The sequence below is a fragment of the Tinamus guttatus genome, unplaced genomic scaffold, assembly GCF_059628265.1.
Source record: "Tinamus guttatus ecotype Peru unplaced genomic scaffold, ASM5962826v1 Tinamus_guttatus_pri_ptg000115l, whole genome shotgun sequence".
NCBI classification, from domain to species: domain Eukaryota; kingdom Metazoa; phylum Chordata; class Aves; order Tinamiformes; family Tinamidae; genus Tinamus; species Tinamus guttatus.
The window spans coordinates 1007573-1026115 of record NW_028288649.1 but is presented as its reverse complement, the minus strand read 5'-3'; the positions used below and the strand labels follow the sequence as shown (position 1 = coordinate 1026115).

Genomic DNA, 18543 nt, shown 5'->3' with positions numbered 1-18543 from the left:
AAGATTTATAGAAACTGCTGAAAATTCAATTCTAAGTTTTGTTGCAAATTAAGGGTCTCAAGTCTGCACACTTTACATAATCTTAAAACATAAGCTTTGGGTTCCCGAGTCACTTTTAGAAAATTTTGAAAATTTTACCCATGACCATAGTTCATTCCCCTAAATGTTAAAAAGCAGAAACCACTCCAAAACCAAGTCTGGGAAACAAATTTGCAGCTGCTCAATGTAGCTCAGTACTTAGCCTGTTGAGTCACCATCATGACCACAGAACGGATGGATTATATGATTTCAATAGGTCAGACACCACTGTTTTTTCCTTTACAATCACACATCCCAAAACGACTAAGCAGCAGCCTGAGATAAGTCAGACACACGTGCCCGCGCTGTTTATTTTGAAAAGTCATCATCTCTTCCACAGGTGATTGCTGTTATGTTTGTACCTGACCATATAGTGCTGTCTGTTCAGTTGAGGATGCAGTGACAAAGGACACCAGAAAGGGCGAGGTGTCGAACACCTTCTTTGCCTCCCTCTTTACTGGTACAACCAGCTCTCAAGACTGCCAAGGCCCTGAGAGCAGAGGGGAAGTTTGCAGTGCAGCAAGGAAAACTAAACCTCAGCAGAGAAGGATGAGGCTAGAGAACACTTAACCAAGTGGCCATAAACAAGTCCTGGGAGTCTGAGAGAATCCAGGCACAAGTCCACAGGGAGTTGCACAGTGTTGTTGCAAGGAAGAAGGAGGATCCAGAGAACTACAGCCTTAATTTCATCATTGAGAAGCTGAGGGAGCAACTCATCCTTGCCACCATATCCAGAAACATGAAGGACCAGAAGGTTATTGGGAGTCAGCATGGATTTATGAAGGGGAGATCACACCTAATCAACCTGGCAGCCTCCAGTGATGAGATGACTGCCTTGATGGAGGAGGGGAGAACAGCAGATGTTGTTTGCCTTGGCTGTAGAAGGGCTTTTGACACCATCTCCTATAACATCCTCATAGACAGGTGGGCAAAGTATGGACTAGGTAAGTGGTCAGCGAGGTGGACTAAAAACCAGTTGAGCCACTGGGCTCAGAAGGCTGTGATCAGCAGTACGGTCCAGCTGGATCCCAGCCACCAGTGGTGACTCCCCATAGAATCATCGAATCATAGAATGCTTAAGGTTGGAAGGGACCTCTAGAGATCATCTAGTCCAACCCCCCTGCACACGCAGGGTCACCTAGAGCATGCGGCACAGGCCTGCATCCAAGCAGGTTTTGAAGATCCCCAGAGAAGGAGACTCCACAACCTCTCTTGGCAGCCTGTTCCAGTGCTCTGTCACCCTCACTGTTAAGAAATTTTTCCTTGAGTTCCTGTGGAACTTTTGATGCTTCAGTTTGTGGCTGTTTCCTTTAGTTCTGTCGTTTGATATTGGAGCTAATACTGTTCAACATCTTTATTAATGACCTGGACAATGACAGCAAATGAACCCTCAGCACTGATAACGCCAAAATGGGGGAAGTGACTGGTACACCAGATGGTTGTATTGCCATTCAGGGAACCTTGGCAGGCTGGAGAAATGGGGAGAGGGGAACCACACAAAATCCAACACCTGGGCAGAAATAAGTCTATGCACACATACAAGCTGGGGGTCACCAAGCTACAGAACAGTTATGCAGAGAAGGACCTGGGGATCCTGAAGAACATGGGGCAGCATTGTGCTCTTGTGAAAAAGGCATCCAATCGTATCTTAGTCTGCATTAGGAAGAGTGTTGCCAGTAGGATGAGGGAGGTCATCCTTTCCCTCTAGAGAGCTCTGATGGAGCCAGATCTGAACTGCTGCCTCCAAGTCTGGGCTCCCGGCACAGGAAAGACATGGACTTGCAGGAGCAAGTCTAGTAGGGAGCATCTGAGGAGAACTGGGTCTATTTCACCTGAAAAAGAGAAGGCTCAGGGGGATCTTACCAGTATGTATAAATACCTGAAGGCAGGGTATCAAGAAGGTAGGTCAGATTCTTGTCAGTCTTGCCTACTGGACAAAAGGCACTGACACATAAGGAAACACAGGAGGGTCCACCTTAACATAGGAAAACACTTTTTTTTTTTTTTTTTTTACCATGGGGATGACTAAACTCTGGGTCATTTTGCCCAGAGATGTTGTGGAGTCCTGAGCTTCATGGTCCTGAGAAACGTGCACTGTGACCTTGCTTGAGTAGAGAGGTGGACCCAGTAATGTCCAGAGATCCATTCCAGTTCCAACTATTCTGCGATTCTTTGAGGACAAGGATTGCCATTTATTCAGACAACCTGCAGGAATAATGTAGATACTGCTCTATAACACAGGCTTTGTCCCTCCTCCTCATAATTGTGCTTAGCAAACACCACTGAAACGAAGGAAAATATTATGATGCAGTCTGCCTTTAAATAAACATTGATGTGACAGCCCAAGCTGATGCTGGATTTGTTTCTACTCTGCAATTATGGCTATTGAGACAATGGATGCTGATAGCAGCCTCAGTAACATCAGAATCCCAACGTGCAGCGCACAGCGCATTACAGACGTATCACCCCCAGGGGTTACTGTAAAAATACACTCACCGAAGAATTTTTTTTTTACAGAGATTTTGCATTGTTCCCTTTGTCCTTCTTTTCTAGTTTTACAGACCACATAGAAAATTTCTTCTTCCTATCCTCACATTCTTAGAAGAAAAAATGTTACAGCAGTGTATTCCTCTGAAAGTTACTCTGTGAAAAATACGGGAGCTAAGGGTAGAATATGGCAGAACACCCCAGCCCTCAAAGAAACCTGGTGCGTAGTGTTTCTTTCTGCGACCTATTTCACGCTTTCCTTCCTTCATAGGTGAGCACTAATGCCTACTAAGTGGCTCTAGCACTGCCAGGAAGTATATTTCTTGCTCTGCTCCTCTGAGAAAATGAAAAGTGGTACAAGACACACACAGAATGTCTAGAAGAATGAAACCAAATACAATGTAGCCAATGGCATTTTTTGGTTTTGACTTTTGTAGTGCCAAGATGTCCTGTCAGTCTGCAGTGACACGATCCTCAAATTCGCAAGACACTCCTTGCAAACAGCAAGACATACCTTGAAGTGAGACAAACACCCCTAGCAGCACAGCTGTGCTTGCTTATTTTGTGAGTGTTTTGTTGAACAAGGGGCTGAAGAGGAGCAAGAAATTATTATTATACAGAGGGCTTCTGAGGAAGTAATCCATGCAGAAGGCAATAAAGTTAAAAAAAATCCTTCCTGTGTTTAAAAGTAATTTGACACAAAGTCTAGCTCTGCTTTAAGAACTTTAGGGAATAATTTCAAGTGTTCTCATTTCAAGAGGTGTAATAACCTAACTGGCATGACCTCTTCCAAACAGGAAATGGCAAAATATACTCAATATTTTTTTTTCTGCTATCAGCAGAGTGCTACACAAAAACGAGAAAAGAGAAAACTGTCCCTTCCTTCTACCCCCTAAATTTTGCCCTAAAAGGAGAAAAAACCCAGAGATCCAAGGACACTGGATAAAGTAGAAGACGACTAGAGAGATACAGAGTGTGGCTAAGGCTGGAACTGTAAAAGCAAAAAGAAAGCTTAGTACTGAATCCAACTGGAACAGGTTCTCTTCTAAAAATCCCAGCCTAAGATCACAATTGGGAGTTTTTATGCTCTAAGCAGGAGTACAAGCAGGCTACGTGCTACCCACAGAAACACAAACAGAGCAAGCTGGCTGAAACAAGGGTCAATGGCTGCTCTAACAAGTCTGCTCTACTTTGTTCTACGAGGAGCACAGTGTGGGTCATGGTGGACAGTCACAGCTGGCATGATGGGGAGGGGGCAGCTTCTGTCAACACTAAATGGATCTCAGGTGGTCATGCAATTGTGAATGAGTGATATTAATGTGATATTAATGAAGCATCGATGGGTTATTCACTTTATGGTTACTTTTCAGGAGTTTACTTAAAACACTGGGTTGATATAGATATGAAAATGCCACACAGCAAATTACATGAATTTGAAACGTATACCTACTATGAAAACTGAAAGTTTTAGGTTTTCCTGTGGTTACCAGCCTGCAAGCCATTCCGCACAGGCAGATCTTTGTGTCCCTGATTAACCTTAGTCAACTAACTTAAACAGGGCTGTGTATGACTAAGGTCCGCATTTGTAAGATTCAGAAAATGCTTTGTATAAAAATTCGGTCTTTGGCCAACCCTGATTGCTGCTAAGTTGCATCCGATAGGAGGAAAATGTGTCTGTTTATGAGAATTTATATCAAAATTTCCTTGGAGACCAGGATAGCACTATTTTTCTTCTTGCTTTTGTAGTCACCGCTTTGGCGTAATTATCCTTCTCTTGCCAATATCAAAGCGGAGTGGGACTTTTTTCCAAAGGCAGGATAAATCCCCTGCCTCTAAGTTCTGATGTCTTCAGTTTATGACTCACTATGTCCAAAGTGAAATGAAGCTGTGATCACAACTTTAGACCTGATCCAACACACATTGAAATCAATGGGAATCTTTCCGTTGACTTCAATGGAAGCCGGGTCACACCCTTAGCAGACACTAGCTGCGCTCATAACAAAACCACCCTCCAGTTTTTCATGGCAGAAAACACGGTCAGCGGGGATCCCAAAGGTCATAGATCGTCTACAGGAAAAAAACTCATACAGGCAAAGCTAATACAGAGACGCTCCAGCTGCACCTGTCTGCACTGTGCCTCTTCCTAGCACTATCAGCCTAGACAAAACTGAGCCCAAGACAAATATTTGTCAAAAACGTAAAAAGAACAGGTCTTGGCAAAAGCCAAAATCTGGCTCAGAGTGGAAAATGTAAAACAATTATTCGATCTTAAAATAGTCCTCAAATAAAACAGAAAGAAGCTTAAAGAAATGACCTCAGCCCAACTTAGCTGTTAGAAAAGATCTAGTTCAGTTTATGACTGTCTAATGGCAGTTGATGTAGGACTTCTGGAAGAAGGGAAATATTATCATGAACTGTGCCAGGCCTGTATGCTAGCAGACCACTAAAAACAACTGCATGCTGCCTTTAACATCCTTCATATGGATCCTACCTAAAATAACTATAAAGAAAAAGTCACACTAAGGGAACAGCAACCTTTAAAATAGGGCAGGTACAAGACTTTTTACAACCAGACTCCCAGAGGAAAAAAAAAAAAAAGAGGAAGTGCATATATTTTGGAAAGGCAGGAACAGTGACTGGGGATGTTGGTAAGAAATCGATTAGTGGTACTGAAAAATAAGCTAGGAGCAAAAAGAAATATTGATCTTCTAATGGCAAAGAACATTTAGTTTGGATTACTGCATTTGCTGGGTGGTCTTCAGCTCGATTTGCACCTCCACAGCACTGAAATACTTCTGCCTGGGCAGTTTTGGGGCGGGAGGGGTGAAGGTGCCGGCAGACTCGCTGTCCTCACACTGGCTGGTATGCCTTGGCATGCTGTCTGACTGTTATTTGGTACCTCAAAATGCTTCGCTCAGGAAGGCCTCACCGGAGTAATCATTTCTTCTGACTAGCCTGTCAGCCTGAGCTTTGTGGGCTGCAAAAAGAGAGGCCCTTTTTCAGTCAGCTTTTTTTTTTTTTTTTTTTTTTTCCTGCACTTAACTTTTCACCAAACCAAGACGTGCCCAGTGCAGGAGTGCTTTTGCTGGGTTCGCCACTGACTCAGCAGAAGCACGGCGTATAAATTAAGCGCAGCGCTGTCGCCCGGGGCGGGTGGCTGGGCGCTACGTGAATGAACGCACTGTACTACAGGTGAGGGAGGTGACAGCTGCCAGGAGCCCAGAAGAGCAGCCAGCGAGCTTGTGAAAGAGGAACCGAGCTTGTTAGCAAACCGCGGCGCTGGAAGCCCCTCGTGCCACCCGCGAACGTGACCTCTCCGGGTTACGCTTCGCAGGCGGCGTGACGTTTTTGGCCGCCGTCCCCGTCCCCCTTGAGAAAGGCGCGAGGAGCTCGGCCGAAGGGCGCACGCTGTCGTTAATAAACCTCCCCCTCCATGTGTGGGGCGCGGGCGTCCCCCCGCCGCTGTGGGGCCGCCTCGTCACCCTCAGCCCCCAACGGCCGCTTCCCTCCCCTTCCCCCCACCAACGGCCGCGCCCCGCGGGCCCCCAACGGGAGCCGTTAACGGCCGCCCGCGCCCCGCGCTGCGCCACAGCGCCCCGCCGCCATCACGGGGCCCGGCGCCGCGGCGAGCCGGGCCCGGCCCCGGGCCGGCACCTACTTCTTGCAGGGGATGAGCGCCTTCCTCTCCTCCAGGATGCGGAGGCGCTCGTTGGGGCCGTCGTAGGACACGGCCGCGCGCGTGTTGCGGCCCGTGCCGTGCTCGTAGTACACGGCGCGCCCTTCCCACTGCTGCGGCGCCTGGCACGGCAGCGCGGCCGCCGCCGCTCCGCCGGCGCGCAGCGCGAGGCCGCCCAGCAGCAGCCCCAGCGCCAGCAGCCGCCGCAGGCCGCCCGCCGCCCGCGCCATGCTCCGCGCTGCCGCCCCGCGCCGCGCAGGCGGGACGCGGTGGCCGCGCCGCGCGGGGGAGGGCGGCCCGCCTCCAAACCCGCATCACCTATTTACCCGGGGATTTTTTTTAAAAAAACGTTTATTCTGCCCCCTCCTCCGCCCGTTGCAGCCAGGGTGGCCGCACAGAGCTCTCTCCTGCCGAGTCATGCACGATGCTGGGGGGGTGACCCCCGGGCTGCCGCTCAGTACGGGCGGGAGAGCACGGGCACGGCGGGGACTTGGGCATATTCTGTTCCCCCTTAAGCCATAGTGGGAGAGCGGGAAGCCCCGCCGTGCGGCGCCAGGAGCCCCCGCGGGCAGGATGGCGCCTTGCCCCGCTGCCAGGTGGGCTGCGGAGGTTGCTGTCACCCTGTTGTCCCCGCTGTTCCCTTGGCCTTGGTGTCCTGCCCGCTCCGGGTGAGCAGCCGGAGGAGAGGGGGAAGCTCCTCACACAGGCACCCCGGGTCTGTCCCGGCGTTGGGCTCCTGCAGACCCCTGCGCCCACCGGGGCAGGGGCTCAGCCGTGTTTCCGCAGGGGGTGCCTCAAAAGCCGTCGCAGTGTTTGCGAGGCAGGGAGACAACTCCGCAAACCTCTGCAGGCGGCAGCAACAACTGCCGGCTTCCTCGAGAACTCTCTGTCTCTCTCGCTCAAAAAAAAAAAAAAAAAAAAAAAAAAAAAAAAAAAAAAAAAAAAAGTTTCTGCTCCGTGTCGCGCTCGGAAAGGCAGGCGCCCCCCGCCGCCCCGCGCGCTCTTGCGTGGGAGCGGGCAGGCCGCGCCGCGCCCGCCCGGCCCTGCCCCGCGCGGCCCCTGCCCCGGGCCGGCGGGCAGCGCCGCGGGGCGCTGATGTCAGCGCGGCGGCACCGCGCGGCACCGGCCCGCGCGCACACGCAGCGCCCGCCCGGCCGCGCCGCTGCCAAGGCGGCCGGACCGGCCCCCGCGTCACTCGTGCCACCCGTATAAGACGCGGCCCCGCCGCTTCCATGGCTGTCTGCGAGCCGCCCGCCACTCGGGGCCCGGCAGGCTCCGCTCCGCGGCGGCGGCGGGAGGCGGGCGGCGGCGGGAGGCGGGCGGCGGCGGCTGGAGGATGCTGCGCGCCTTGGTGGCCGTGTCCCTGTGGCTGCGGGTGAGCCCGCGGGCGCAGGGCGCGCCCTGCGAGGCCGTGCGCATCCCCATGTGCCGGGCCATGCCCTGGAACATCACCCGCATGCCCAACCACCTGCACCACAGCACGCAGGAGAACGCCGTGCTCGCCATCGAGCAGTACGAGGAGCTCGTGGGCACGGGCTGCAGCCCGCTGCTGCCCTTCTTCCTGTGCGCCATGTACGCGCCCATCTGCACGCTGGAGTTCCTCTACGACCCCATCAAGCCCTGCAAGTCCGTGTGCCAGCGCGCCCGCGACGGCTGCGAGCCCATCATGCGCCGCTACAACCACAGCTGGCCCGAGAGCCTCGCGTGCGACGAGCTGCCCGTCTACGAGCGCGGCGTGTGCATCTCCCCCGAGGCCATCGTCACCGAGCTGCCCGAGGGTGAGCGGCCGCGGCGGCGGGCGGGGGGCGCCCCCGGCGCGGGCGGCGGGGCCGGTGCTGCCCGGGCGCCTCTCTTTGCAGATGCCAAGTGGACGGAGTTCACGCAGGGCGCCCTGGTGCCGGAGAGAGCGGCCGAGGCCGAGTGCAGGAGCCGGAGCCACGGTGAGCACGGGGCGCCCGTCGCGCGGCCCCGCGGGCAGCGCGGCCCCGCGGGCACCCACCTCCTAACCGCCCCCTCTCCTCTTCCCTCCAAGAGCGGTGCAGGTGCAAGAAGATCAAGCCCACGCTGTCCACCTACCTGAGCAAGAACTACAGCTACAGTAAGTTAGCAGACTTAGATAAGTGCGATTTTGCCCTTCCTGCTGCACCTCAGCCGTTGTAGGTGTCACTCTTCCAGCCTTCCTCTTCCAAAACTGAATATTAGCACGTGCAACTACTGGTGCCCGTCTCCGGCAGGCAGCAATAGTCACTGCGTGGATGGCAGTGCTTTTCTGATAAAAAACAAGGGGGGAAAAAAGGCCATTAAAGTGCACCGTGACCACAGGTTGCTCTTTGAAAGTGCTGCTTGCCAGTGTTAACAGTCACCCCTGGTTAATGCAGTTGGATTCAGTGCGAGTGTGACCATGAGCTAGCTGGCTCCTGCTTGATTTCAGCAGGTGGAATAAACCAGGGTTGACTTTTATCACATACCTTTTGAACCTTAAGGGTTAACGAAGATGAAGCACCTAATGAAATACTTGAAAAGTAACTTTATTATTCACAAATTGTTATATTCTATCTTTTGCTCACTAGCCAGAGCCTCAGCTGGTGAAGAATTGTCATAGATCAACTGAATTCAATGACAATTTACACCAGCCAGCCAAGAGTCTTGTGATATATTGTATGACATATTGGCGATGCAAGTGAGTATGTGTCCCACTCCTCCTTAGCCCCCTCCATGCTGACCCCTGGGATTTCTAATCTTGGGAGTCAGGAAAAAAAGCTAAGTAAGATTAGATAGACACCAAGTTAAACTTCTGTACTGTCCAAGAAAATTGCTATTTGAGATGCTGTGAATTTAAGATGCTGTATTGTGATGTAGTGCAGTATAAGGATTTTTTTCACAGAAAATTTGTTTCTTCAAGAGATGTTTTTATTTCTTGTGTAATAGGGATATTATGTTTTGTCACAATAGACTTTGAAATTCCTATTTGTGTGATATTAAATGAAAGTAAGTTTGTAGTTATTTGCTTCAGTCTTTTTTACTACTGCTACAAAAAAAAATCATAGCTAGCTTGGTGGGAATGATCAAACTGAACATCTAACTTAGAAAGTTAATTTTATCATAGCTTTTTGGTGCATATAGTTCCGTAATCCACCTCAGTACACAAAGAGTAAGCTCAGGTGGAACAATGAGCTTCCACAACTCTCTGAAATATGTGAAAAAGAAGTGGTATAAACTGACTATTCTGAAATACAGGCTTATCCATTCAAATTCATATTCTAGTGACATCAGTGAGAGTGTTGCCTGAATAAAAACTGCAGGTGAGGATCTACAGATTTAGAAAAGCTTCAATAATTTATTTGCATTGAGTTTGTAAAATCAATGCTTTATTTTTGAGAGGTAGGTTTTCATTCAGCCCCCTTTAAGATAAACAGATGTGTTTATGTGAGAAATGATTGGGAGGTGCAATAAGGGAGAAAAAGTTACAAATAAAACAGATTTTTTAATGTAGACAGTCAAATTGTTTTTCTGTCTGCTTAGGACTATTTTTTAGTTGTTAAAATACAAGAAACAGCTGATTACTTGTCTATAGCTAAAACATAATTATAACCATAGCTATAATTTTATAATGTTTTCATGAACCATACATTGCAACAGATATTTATAATGCTTACACTAGTTAGTCAACATCTGCACTGATCACTGAAAAGCAAATTCCAACTAAAATCTATGCAAATATGGATAAATATTTTCAAAAGTTTTCTGTTGTTTAGGAGCTGAGGTGTTATTTGGTTTCAATATCACTCTTTAAAATACGTTGTGAGTCTGTAAAATTGAACTACAATGCATTTTGTAGCTGTTAGCCATTATTTATGTCTTGATAAGGTTAGCACATAAAACCTAGTCTGCATTAGAATTTTGCTCTGTGTTAGAAATTTATTCCAAATGTTTCAAGATGTATTTCACTGCCTCTGACTTGGCAGCTCCCAGGGGCAATGTTGCTGCATGCTGATCACAGCATGTTCTATGTATGTCAATTGGGGCTGCATTTAATGTGGAGAAGAGAAAAAAAAGGCACCTGTATTTTGCTGTTTCCTCCAAAACTTGTGTAACTGTGGCTTTCCTCCACTTGTTATTAAATCTTCATGTTGAACTCCATAAAAATAAACCTTTGGGGCCTAATCATTCATTCCCTTCTCACTCAAAGTTCCTGGCACTGTTGACAGGACTTAGTGCACGTAGAGGTTTCAGAGATGAGACACATACATTGCTAATTTCACAGAAGAATCTCATGATTGTTCTATATGAACACCCTTCTAATTCTGGTATTTCCTAGATAAGGAAAAAGGACAAAGTCCTTAATGTAAAAATCTTTCTTCATTTCTCTGTTTTGATACTTAGCACAGCAACTTGAGAATGAAAAAAGCTGCGCAAGGTAGTACAGTAGTAGATACCTCCAGGATTCTCAGGCACAAAACTGGTCAGATACTGTCCTCAGAGCAATCTGTAGACCTTCACCTTCTTGCAACTCTATAGGCACAAAGTTTTCCTCAATAAAAGATGACTATGTGAATGCTTAATAATTCAGAATCAGAAGAACACCTTATAGAACTTAATTTTATTTGAGAATTTTTACTACTGAAACATAATACAATACTTAGCTTCTCTCTCAAAAAAAAAGGCAAAAGAAAAAAAATATAAGTCATCATGAAAATCCCAAGTCTCTGGCTACTGTCTTCAAATCTTCCTTTCTTTCAAGACTTTAGTTTCTGCATGCATACTACAGGGAAATCATTTTGTTGCTGAAAGGACTACATTAATGTAACCTGTCTGTGAGGTAAATTATTCATTATTTAATTGAAATAGCACCATACAGCTATGGAACAATCTCTGATTTATGCAAGGGGTTATTCAAGTGTGAGTCAAAGGAACTACTTATGTGTGTGCAGTTCCAGGCTAGATCATTCGGCTTGGTCTGGCAAAGCTCTCAGCACATGTTTAATTTCACACTTGTCAACAGTCCTACTGAAAACCAAATCAGGATCGTGCCTTTGTTATTCTAAGCCACTTCCATGAAGCCACACAGGAAGGAATAGTTCTAGATTCGCAACCAGAATGACCACTTCCTATTTAAGATGTTTTGTTTTTAAGATATTCTTAAGTTTCGAATACAATGCCTATTTTTCTTATGCCTGTTTTTCTATTTGCAGTCATTCATGCTAAAGTAAGAAGTGTAGAAAGAGGGAGCTGCAATGAGATAACAACTGTGGTCGAGGTAAAAGACATACTCAAGTCTTCGATGCCTATTCCTCTGTCTCAAGTGCCTCTTCTTACAAATTCCTCGTGCCAGTGTCCACCTCTTCAACCAAAGCAGGATGTTCTCATCATGTGTTATGAATGGCGTTCAAGGTGAGCACTTGCTATGTGGTTCAGAGAAGCATTAGCTTTACAGTTAGCTGTAATAGAAGAGAAAGAGGCAAAACTCCCTTTCTGTTCATATTTTGTGAGTCTATAGCTAATATTACACTGATTGTTTTTCTTAACCCACATAGACACCCCTGTGTTTCAATTACCTTTACAGTTCATTTTTTGATTTTTTAAAAATCAACTTCAGCTCTAACTTACCATGTGGTACTTAGAAAACCTGGCTCTCACATGGAGCATAAACCCCGGGGTCACTAAGAGCAGCATATTGTTTCAGACACTGTGCAGGAGTTCAGGCAGCTCCAGTTGTTCCAGAGTGTTTTTCTGGGACTGTTTTCCACAGGTATGAGGCTGACAGTGTCTGTCACGTCAGGGCTCCCTTCATTCCCACCAGACCATACAGAGGCTCAAAGGAAGGTGGATTTCAGCCTCCCTGACCCCAGGGGTGGGTAAGGAGATCAGGGAGTCCACTGAGCTGCAGGAGACATAGTCAGCCCATCTCATTCGGCTTATCCGTACTTCAGATTGATGCCATCAGTGTGATGTTTCTGATCCCACAGCTGCACCAGCAATAGCCAAAGCAGCAGCCATGAGAGCTTTGGCTCCCAGATGGCTGATGAAAAGTAAATACTTGCAGAGCAGCTTGCCAGTTTTGCTGTATGATTTAAAAAAAAAAAAAAAAAAAGTTAACTTCAGCAGACCTTTAAACTGTCAGTCAGACAAACTCCAGTCACAGAAGGAAATCCACCATGCTCGTCTGAGGAAAGAGGGGGAATGGCGAATCACAAGTGTAATTTTATTCTCGAGGCATAAGTCAATATCCCACCCCCATCAGCACACCAAATTCACCAGTAACAACAGACTCCAGCAGGGCAGGACATGTGTAATAAGCACATGTCAGTTTGTCCTGTGCATCAGGGGTGAGGTTACTTGTAAAACATGCCAACATTTTGTCATACAGCGGTATGACTGTTAATTGAATAAGTGCAGTTGTAAGGATCATAGAATATCTACATACAGAACTTGATGGGCCATGCCCATATTTTAAATCATTTTAATGGCAGTACTATAAAAGTGTTTTATAGGTGCTTCTAAAAGCTACCATCTGAACATCTTATTAACATAACTTTTTTGTTTTAACCTACTACACTGCTGTCACATAGCACACTCCAGATCTGGGAGAATTTCACAAAGATTAATTCAGAGGTCTTTAATTGTGTTACCCATTCTAGGGATGTGTGCACTGAGTGACACAGAAGGACCATGACTGAGATTGCTATTCAGGAGCACTGAGCTGCAGAACTTTGTTGTAGTTGCCCCTCAGGAGGTTATCAGGGAAAAGGGATTTGAAAAGTGAAAGATCACAATCTGCTTCTCAATTACAGTGGAAAAATACACCAATTACCAAATATTTTGTGATGGTTTTTAAAGGTCACTGAGGTTTTTAATTTCATATAGTGTACTAAAATGGATTTGAAAAAGAAACATAAACTATTATATGCATTTCCTGTTGAACTCAGTGGTATGTAAACGGAAGGTTTTGAGTTACAGTGGCTTTTTAAAATGTCAGAGACACAACGGGTGGAAGCTTTGGCTCCACAGAAGATGATGGCAAAACAGCCATTGTCCTTCAGCAGGGTTAAAGTTTCACTCAGTAATTTGTCCAGAACACAAGATGCTTCAGATATACAGCACGTTGTGGCTTCATTCATTATGATGTGGCCTTGACTTTGGTCTTAAATGTTTATTCTATAGTCTCTCCTTGGAAAGGAGCGGTGTCTCATGTTGGTCTGATTCTCTGGGGCTTGTACTCAATGTTGTTGTTTTATATTCACGCAAAATAGATGATGATGCTGCCGGGCATAGCTGGCAGCATTTGGTACTCTTTGACCTGGATTGAATGACAATTGTCCAGGAACACTGACCCTTGCTATGCTGCGTAAAGCCCATTTGCCAAATAAGTGCTTCTTGAAATTGTGTACACATATCATGATGCTTTGATTTCTTCAGGCAACACTGATTAATTAAAGCCTCCCAAAATTAGGGAAATTCTATTGGGACATATTAAGGCTTTACTAAATACCCCTTGTAGAACTACTTAGCAAAACAGGAAATGTAGAAATTCCATCATCTCTGTGCTATAAAAATAATAGTTTCTAGGTTAGGACCTGGAAGGCGTGACATCAGAGTGTTTTAGAATAAGCAGAGTATAATGAAAGCTTTTCAAGGCATGTGTTAGTAATAGTTACACTTACTTCATTAATTTCATGGCTTGACTAGCACACTCAAATAGGAGTTAGCCAGGTGTCATTGGTAGACAAACGTCACCATCCGTGCATTTTCTAACTTCACTTTAGAATATTCACTTCGTAAATCTTCATAATATATTTATAGATAGTTGTGTAGATGACTACAAATGATCAGAAAACATGTTACCATTCATCAGCTAAAATGTATTTTATTGGTGTGCATGAAACTTACCTTTATCAATTGAAAAGGAAAATACAATAACTGCTCTCCTAGTTTAGGGCAACATTTTATTTTATCCATAATATACAGAACATGTTTTCACACATGTGCACATTAAACAAAATTAAAAAACACAAAATAAAGAAATGTAAAGAGTTTCATAGGGTGTCTTACGCAATCTAAATCTTCATTACCAGTGACTAGGACAGGACAATTTTCCCCTGCAAAGTGAGGACAGAGAGCTCTGAATGTTTTCTCAGAACAGTTTTGGTTGTGATTTTCTTTTCCTATAAGTTTGATTTTCTTTTCCCATAAATTTGAAATATTCATGTGATTTTGATCTAAATGATTACAGAGCTTGGAATGGAATTTTAGACGTATTAGTATAAGCATTTAGAAATACTTTTATGGCGAAAATGTGTCCCAGTCTTCTGCAGAGCTACCCACAGGGAGGAATGGCCAGTGCCAGTACCTGCTGGTGCATTTCAACTTCAGTGTATATTAAATCATGGGAAATGACATCTCAGGACTCAAAACTAGAATTACCTGTAACTCACATTTATTTCTTAATTTGCAGGTTGATGCTTCTTGATGGATGTCTAGTTGAAAAATGGAAGGATCAACTAAACAAAAGAGTTAAGGTAAATACAATGAAGGAAAAGAGTGCTGAGAGTTCCTGATATAAAAGTTAAGCACTTACATTCTCTTTCAGCACTGAAAAAAAAGTGCTTGAATTTCTGATGCACTAAACACCCCTGGGCATTGATTTCACTTCAAAATTTTAATACCTCTAAAAATCAGACTAATTTTTTGTACATCACTACATATGGATGTAAGTGTAAATGTGAACATTTTCATCTTTTATATTAGGTTCTCTAAAATTTTATTTCTGTTTTATCTGCAAACTGTTCCTAAGTATGGTGGTTGAGTGATGTGCTGGATGGTAAACACGATCTTACAATAACAACTCTGGTAATTACTTTCAATGCCTGCTAAGGCACCTAGCTATTGGATAAGCGATATGCAGAGCACATAGTGCACATTAAGAACGTCACCACTACACTACACTGTGTAAATGGACTTCGCTGCATTGAAGACTGTAGACTTGTGAAACAGACTTCTCAGCAGCTGACTCCCTCTCAAGACCCAGTAAAGCTATTGGGCATCCCCTCACTCATTTCAGGAGACAGGGAAGTGAAAAGTCAAAAGTAGAAAGACAGCGGAGGAAGGAGAAGCTGACTTCTTGGTCCTTCAGAATAGTGCTTAGCATCATTTCCTGCTTCTATGCGTCTTTCTTTTAATGCAAAAACAGGGTGGATGAAGAAGATGATAGACTCTTCCTGCTATTTGCTATATGTAGAAGAAACTACATCAGTTATTCATCAGAAAAGATGTTTTCAAAACATTAATTTATTTTAATTATTTCAGTTTTGGACCAATTGCCAATTGATAGGAGGCGGAAAAAGGCAGATGCTTCTGTCAGCAGGAGCTTTTAGAATACAGACCAATTCCTTCAATTGTATTTGATTATTTCATCATTCCCTTTTCTCCCCATTTAATCAAAAAAAAATCCTGTATGTGGAAAAATAAAATTTTAAATATTTTTTAAAAGTTGCAATTGTAGGTGGCCCCAGGTGGGATTTATGTGCATATTGACACTGACTGAGACACCTGAAAGGCCTTAGCTGTCAACTTAATGACCTATTACTGGTACATAGTGTGTTTTAGTGTCCTCCTCACACTATTTGGTCTTTTCTAATTGTGTTTTGAAGCTGCTTTGGACATTCACTCACAGACTGTCAGAATAGAGACATTCTTGCAAAATGAACTACTTCTCAAAACACATAATGTCTCTCCTCTTTATAGCTTCATATGTTAAATATTAATTTCTGCATGTTTCAGTGGGACACACCTAAATGCCTGCTGAGACTTGTTTTAAAAAGATGCTTATAATGGTGCTAACTTAATGACCTAGGTATTGCAGTGGTTTCATTTTAATGCCCATCATTCATCTCTGAAGACTTGCATCCAGCTTTTATCTTGAGCTACCACTTAAAATGAGTGTTTTGAGCTAGCTGTGGGCCACAGAAGACATCTGTTAACATAACCACAACATGCCTGATCTCTCTGTAGCCACACTGCAACCCTGAATAGCAACAGGGTCAGTGCTGAGATACTAAACAACCAAACTGCAGAGCATTTTGCTCACTCTGATCAATGGGCAAAGAGAGGGGAACAGTGAGATCCCTTCCAGCCTCAACTGTCTGTTTGTTTGTTTAAGAAAAAGTTTTTCTCAAAATTATCTTTTTTTCTGTCCTATAAGTGTTAAGAGTGTAGTGTTATGAATCTCTGTATTTCAGACCACCCAAACTCTTAACCTCACTTTAAAATTCTGTTTTCTAACCAATCTGGCAGCTGTTCTCTTTGATGGGTGAGCTGAGCTAATTGGTTTGCAGAATTTCTCAGGAGCGCTGCTAGAGAGCTGCATACGCAGCATTATTCACCACTGTCCCACTGCACCTCTAAGTATGCTGTGATTTTGGTGGTCATCTCTCTGTTCTGTCTGTAATATAAACCATTTTCTGCTCAGTCCTCTGCACCTCCAGGAGAAGAAGAACTGGAAAGTAACCACCACCTTCTCTTGCAGCTATGCATATAAATACATATTGTGAAAGGATTGTTTGCTTTGTGGTGACAATGCCAACTTCTCAGGATTTCTGAAAAAAATGTGAGAGGCAATAAGAAGGGTTTGCTCTGCAGGATAAAGACCTGCCATCTCCTTGGCTCAGGTTGTGGAAGTTGTCCCAGCCTAGAATGGTGGCAGGTTACCGCTGCAAACAGCAGTGAAATACTGAGATGAATGGCCAGCAGGACAGACATGAAACCAGTATGAACATCACTAGTATGGCTTGGGAGATCTTCAAACCTGCCTGGATGCCACCCTGCTCTGGGGTCTCCCTGCTGGAGCAGGGGGTTGGACTAGATGATCTCTAGCGGTCCCTTCCGACCTCAACTGTTCCGGGATTCTGGGATTCTGGGTTAGCCTCGATTAAGACTCAGTTACTTATGCTAATGTATTTCCCTAACTCTCTTTGTTTCTGCCACTTTCTGCAGAGATGGGAACAGAGACTGCAGGAGCAAAAGCAGCGAACAGCCCACAGCAAGAACCAGAATGCAGGACGCAGTGGTCGCAGTGGGGCATCCAAACCACCAGCAAAGAATACCCACCCATTGGTCAGTGGCCCCAAAAAGGCCAAAACAAGAAATGGTCAGAAAGAAATAAACCCTAAGAAAGTATGAACGCCACACTTATGAAGGACTTCTCTTGCATGATAAGGGTCTCAAGCTGGCTTGATTGGCTTGTTTTATTAATCTAGAACTCATCAGTTTAAAAACTCACTGCAGTTTCTACATAGACGTTGTTGCTGCACTTTACTTTTAATGTTTTTTCTTTCAAGCCACAGAGTGTAGGTTTGCACTAATTTGTGGTAGGCATATTCACGCTGACTGAATTTTACCGTAGGGCTCCGATTCTAATTCTAGGTAGAAGGTTCAGTCAGTAACTACTGCAGCTGCTGGAGATGAATCTGTCTGCTCTTAGGAATCACAGACCTTGTTCAAAGCATTCCAAAGCATACTTTACCAATAAGCATCTGGATATGGATTATGTGATTAGTATTTTTTTTTTAATGTGCGTGCCAGAAATATGCTTACTGTTTTACTATTTGAACTTGTGACTTTGTGTAGCAAAAATGCATCGAAAGCAGACACTTTTTTATTGTACTTCAGGCTGGCTTCTGTTGTTATAAATTCAAACATATTTAAACATCTAATTGAAAAAAAATCAGTATTTTTTAAAAGAACAGATTAAAGTGAAGCAGAAATGTAGAATTCTTTAAAGTAACATTTACATGTTTGCTGTAATATAGCTTTATCGTGAAAATGAAGAGCATTACTCTAAACTTAATGGATAGCTACTGTACAGTATAAAAATGAAAATAGGGCTTTGTGTGGCTCACTGTTCATTTGAGTCTTGAACCATTTTTTATTGTTAGACACTATTTCTAAATCTTGCCTAGTTGCCAAATAAATAAATAAGATTATTTGTCCTTATTCATAAATCTCTCAAAAACAACTGGCTATCTACAGTTTTCCTGCTGTGAACGTTGTGATCTGTGGCAGGGCTGACAAAGCAGATGTTTCTATCTTGGGGTAAGTTTTACTGACCTTTTTGCTGTGTGAGGTATTAAAATAGTAGACCTGATATAAATCCAACTGGTGCACCCCCAGGTTGGTGTTTATGCTATTCCTGCCTAGCTGTATGTGAGGTATGCCCAGTATGGCTTGCACAGACTAGTTGCCGTTCGCACATAAGGAAATCTCCTACATTTCTGCTCTATGAGCTCTTGATAACCATTCAAGAACTA

The 18543-nt window shown here is 44.8% G+C and overlaps 2 protein-coding genes across 2 annotated transcripts in view; one reads left to right on the top strand and one right to left on the bottom strand.

Moving 5' to 3' along the window:
• Window positions 1-6480, bottom strand: part of EPDR1 (ependymin related 1) — a 31638-nt gene extending 25158 nt beyond the window's left edge. Inside the window, exon 1 of the mRNA XM_088521062.1 lies at window positions 6224-6480. Within this exon, the coding sequence (XP_088377188.1) occupies window positions 6224-6471 (248 nt within the window). The 5' untranslated portion in view covers window positions 6472-6480. The remainder of the gene's footprint in view (window positions 1-6223) is intronic.
• Window positions 6481-7577: 1097 nt separating this feature from the next.
• On the top strand, window positions 7578-17518 carry SFRP4 (secreted frizzled related protein 4). The gene is made up of 6 exons (XM_088521061.1): window positions 7578-8019; window positions 8101-8181; window positions 8274-8339; window positions 11434-11632; window positions 14694-14757; window positions 17231-17518. The coding sequence occupies exons 1-6, from the start codon at window positions 7578-7580 to the stop codon at window positions 17414-17416; spliced, it is 1038 nt and encodes a 345-aa protein (XP_088377187.1). The 3' UTR covers window positions 17417-17518.
• The last annotated feature ends 1025 nt before the right edge of the window (window positions 17519-18543 follow it).

What these genes read in the sequence shown, in the direction of transcription:
- SFRP4 (XM_088521061.1), top strand. Translation starts at nt 7,578, where the DNA reads ATGCTGCGCGCCTTGGTGGCCGTGTCCCTGTGGCTGCGGGTGAGCCCG. An exon ending in CGTCACCGAGCTGCCCGAGG is followed by an intron (nt 8,020 to 8,100) that starts GTGAGCGGCCGC and finishes CTCTCTTTGCAG; the next exon opens with ATGCCAAGTGGACGGAGTTC. An exon ending in TGTTATGAATGGCGTTCAAG is followed by an intron (nt 11,633 to 14,693) that starts GTGAGCACTTGC and finishes CTTAATTTGCAG; the next exon opens with GTTGATGCTTCTTGATGGAT.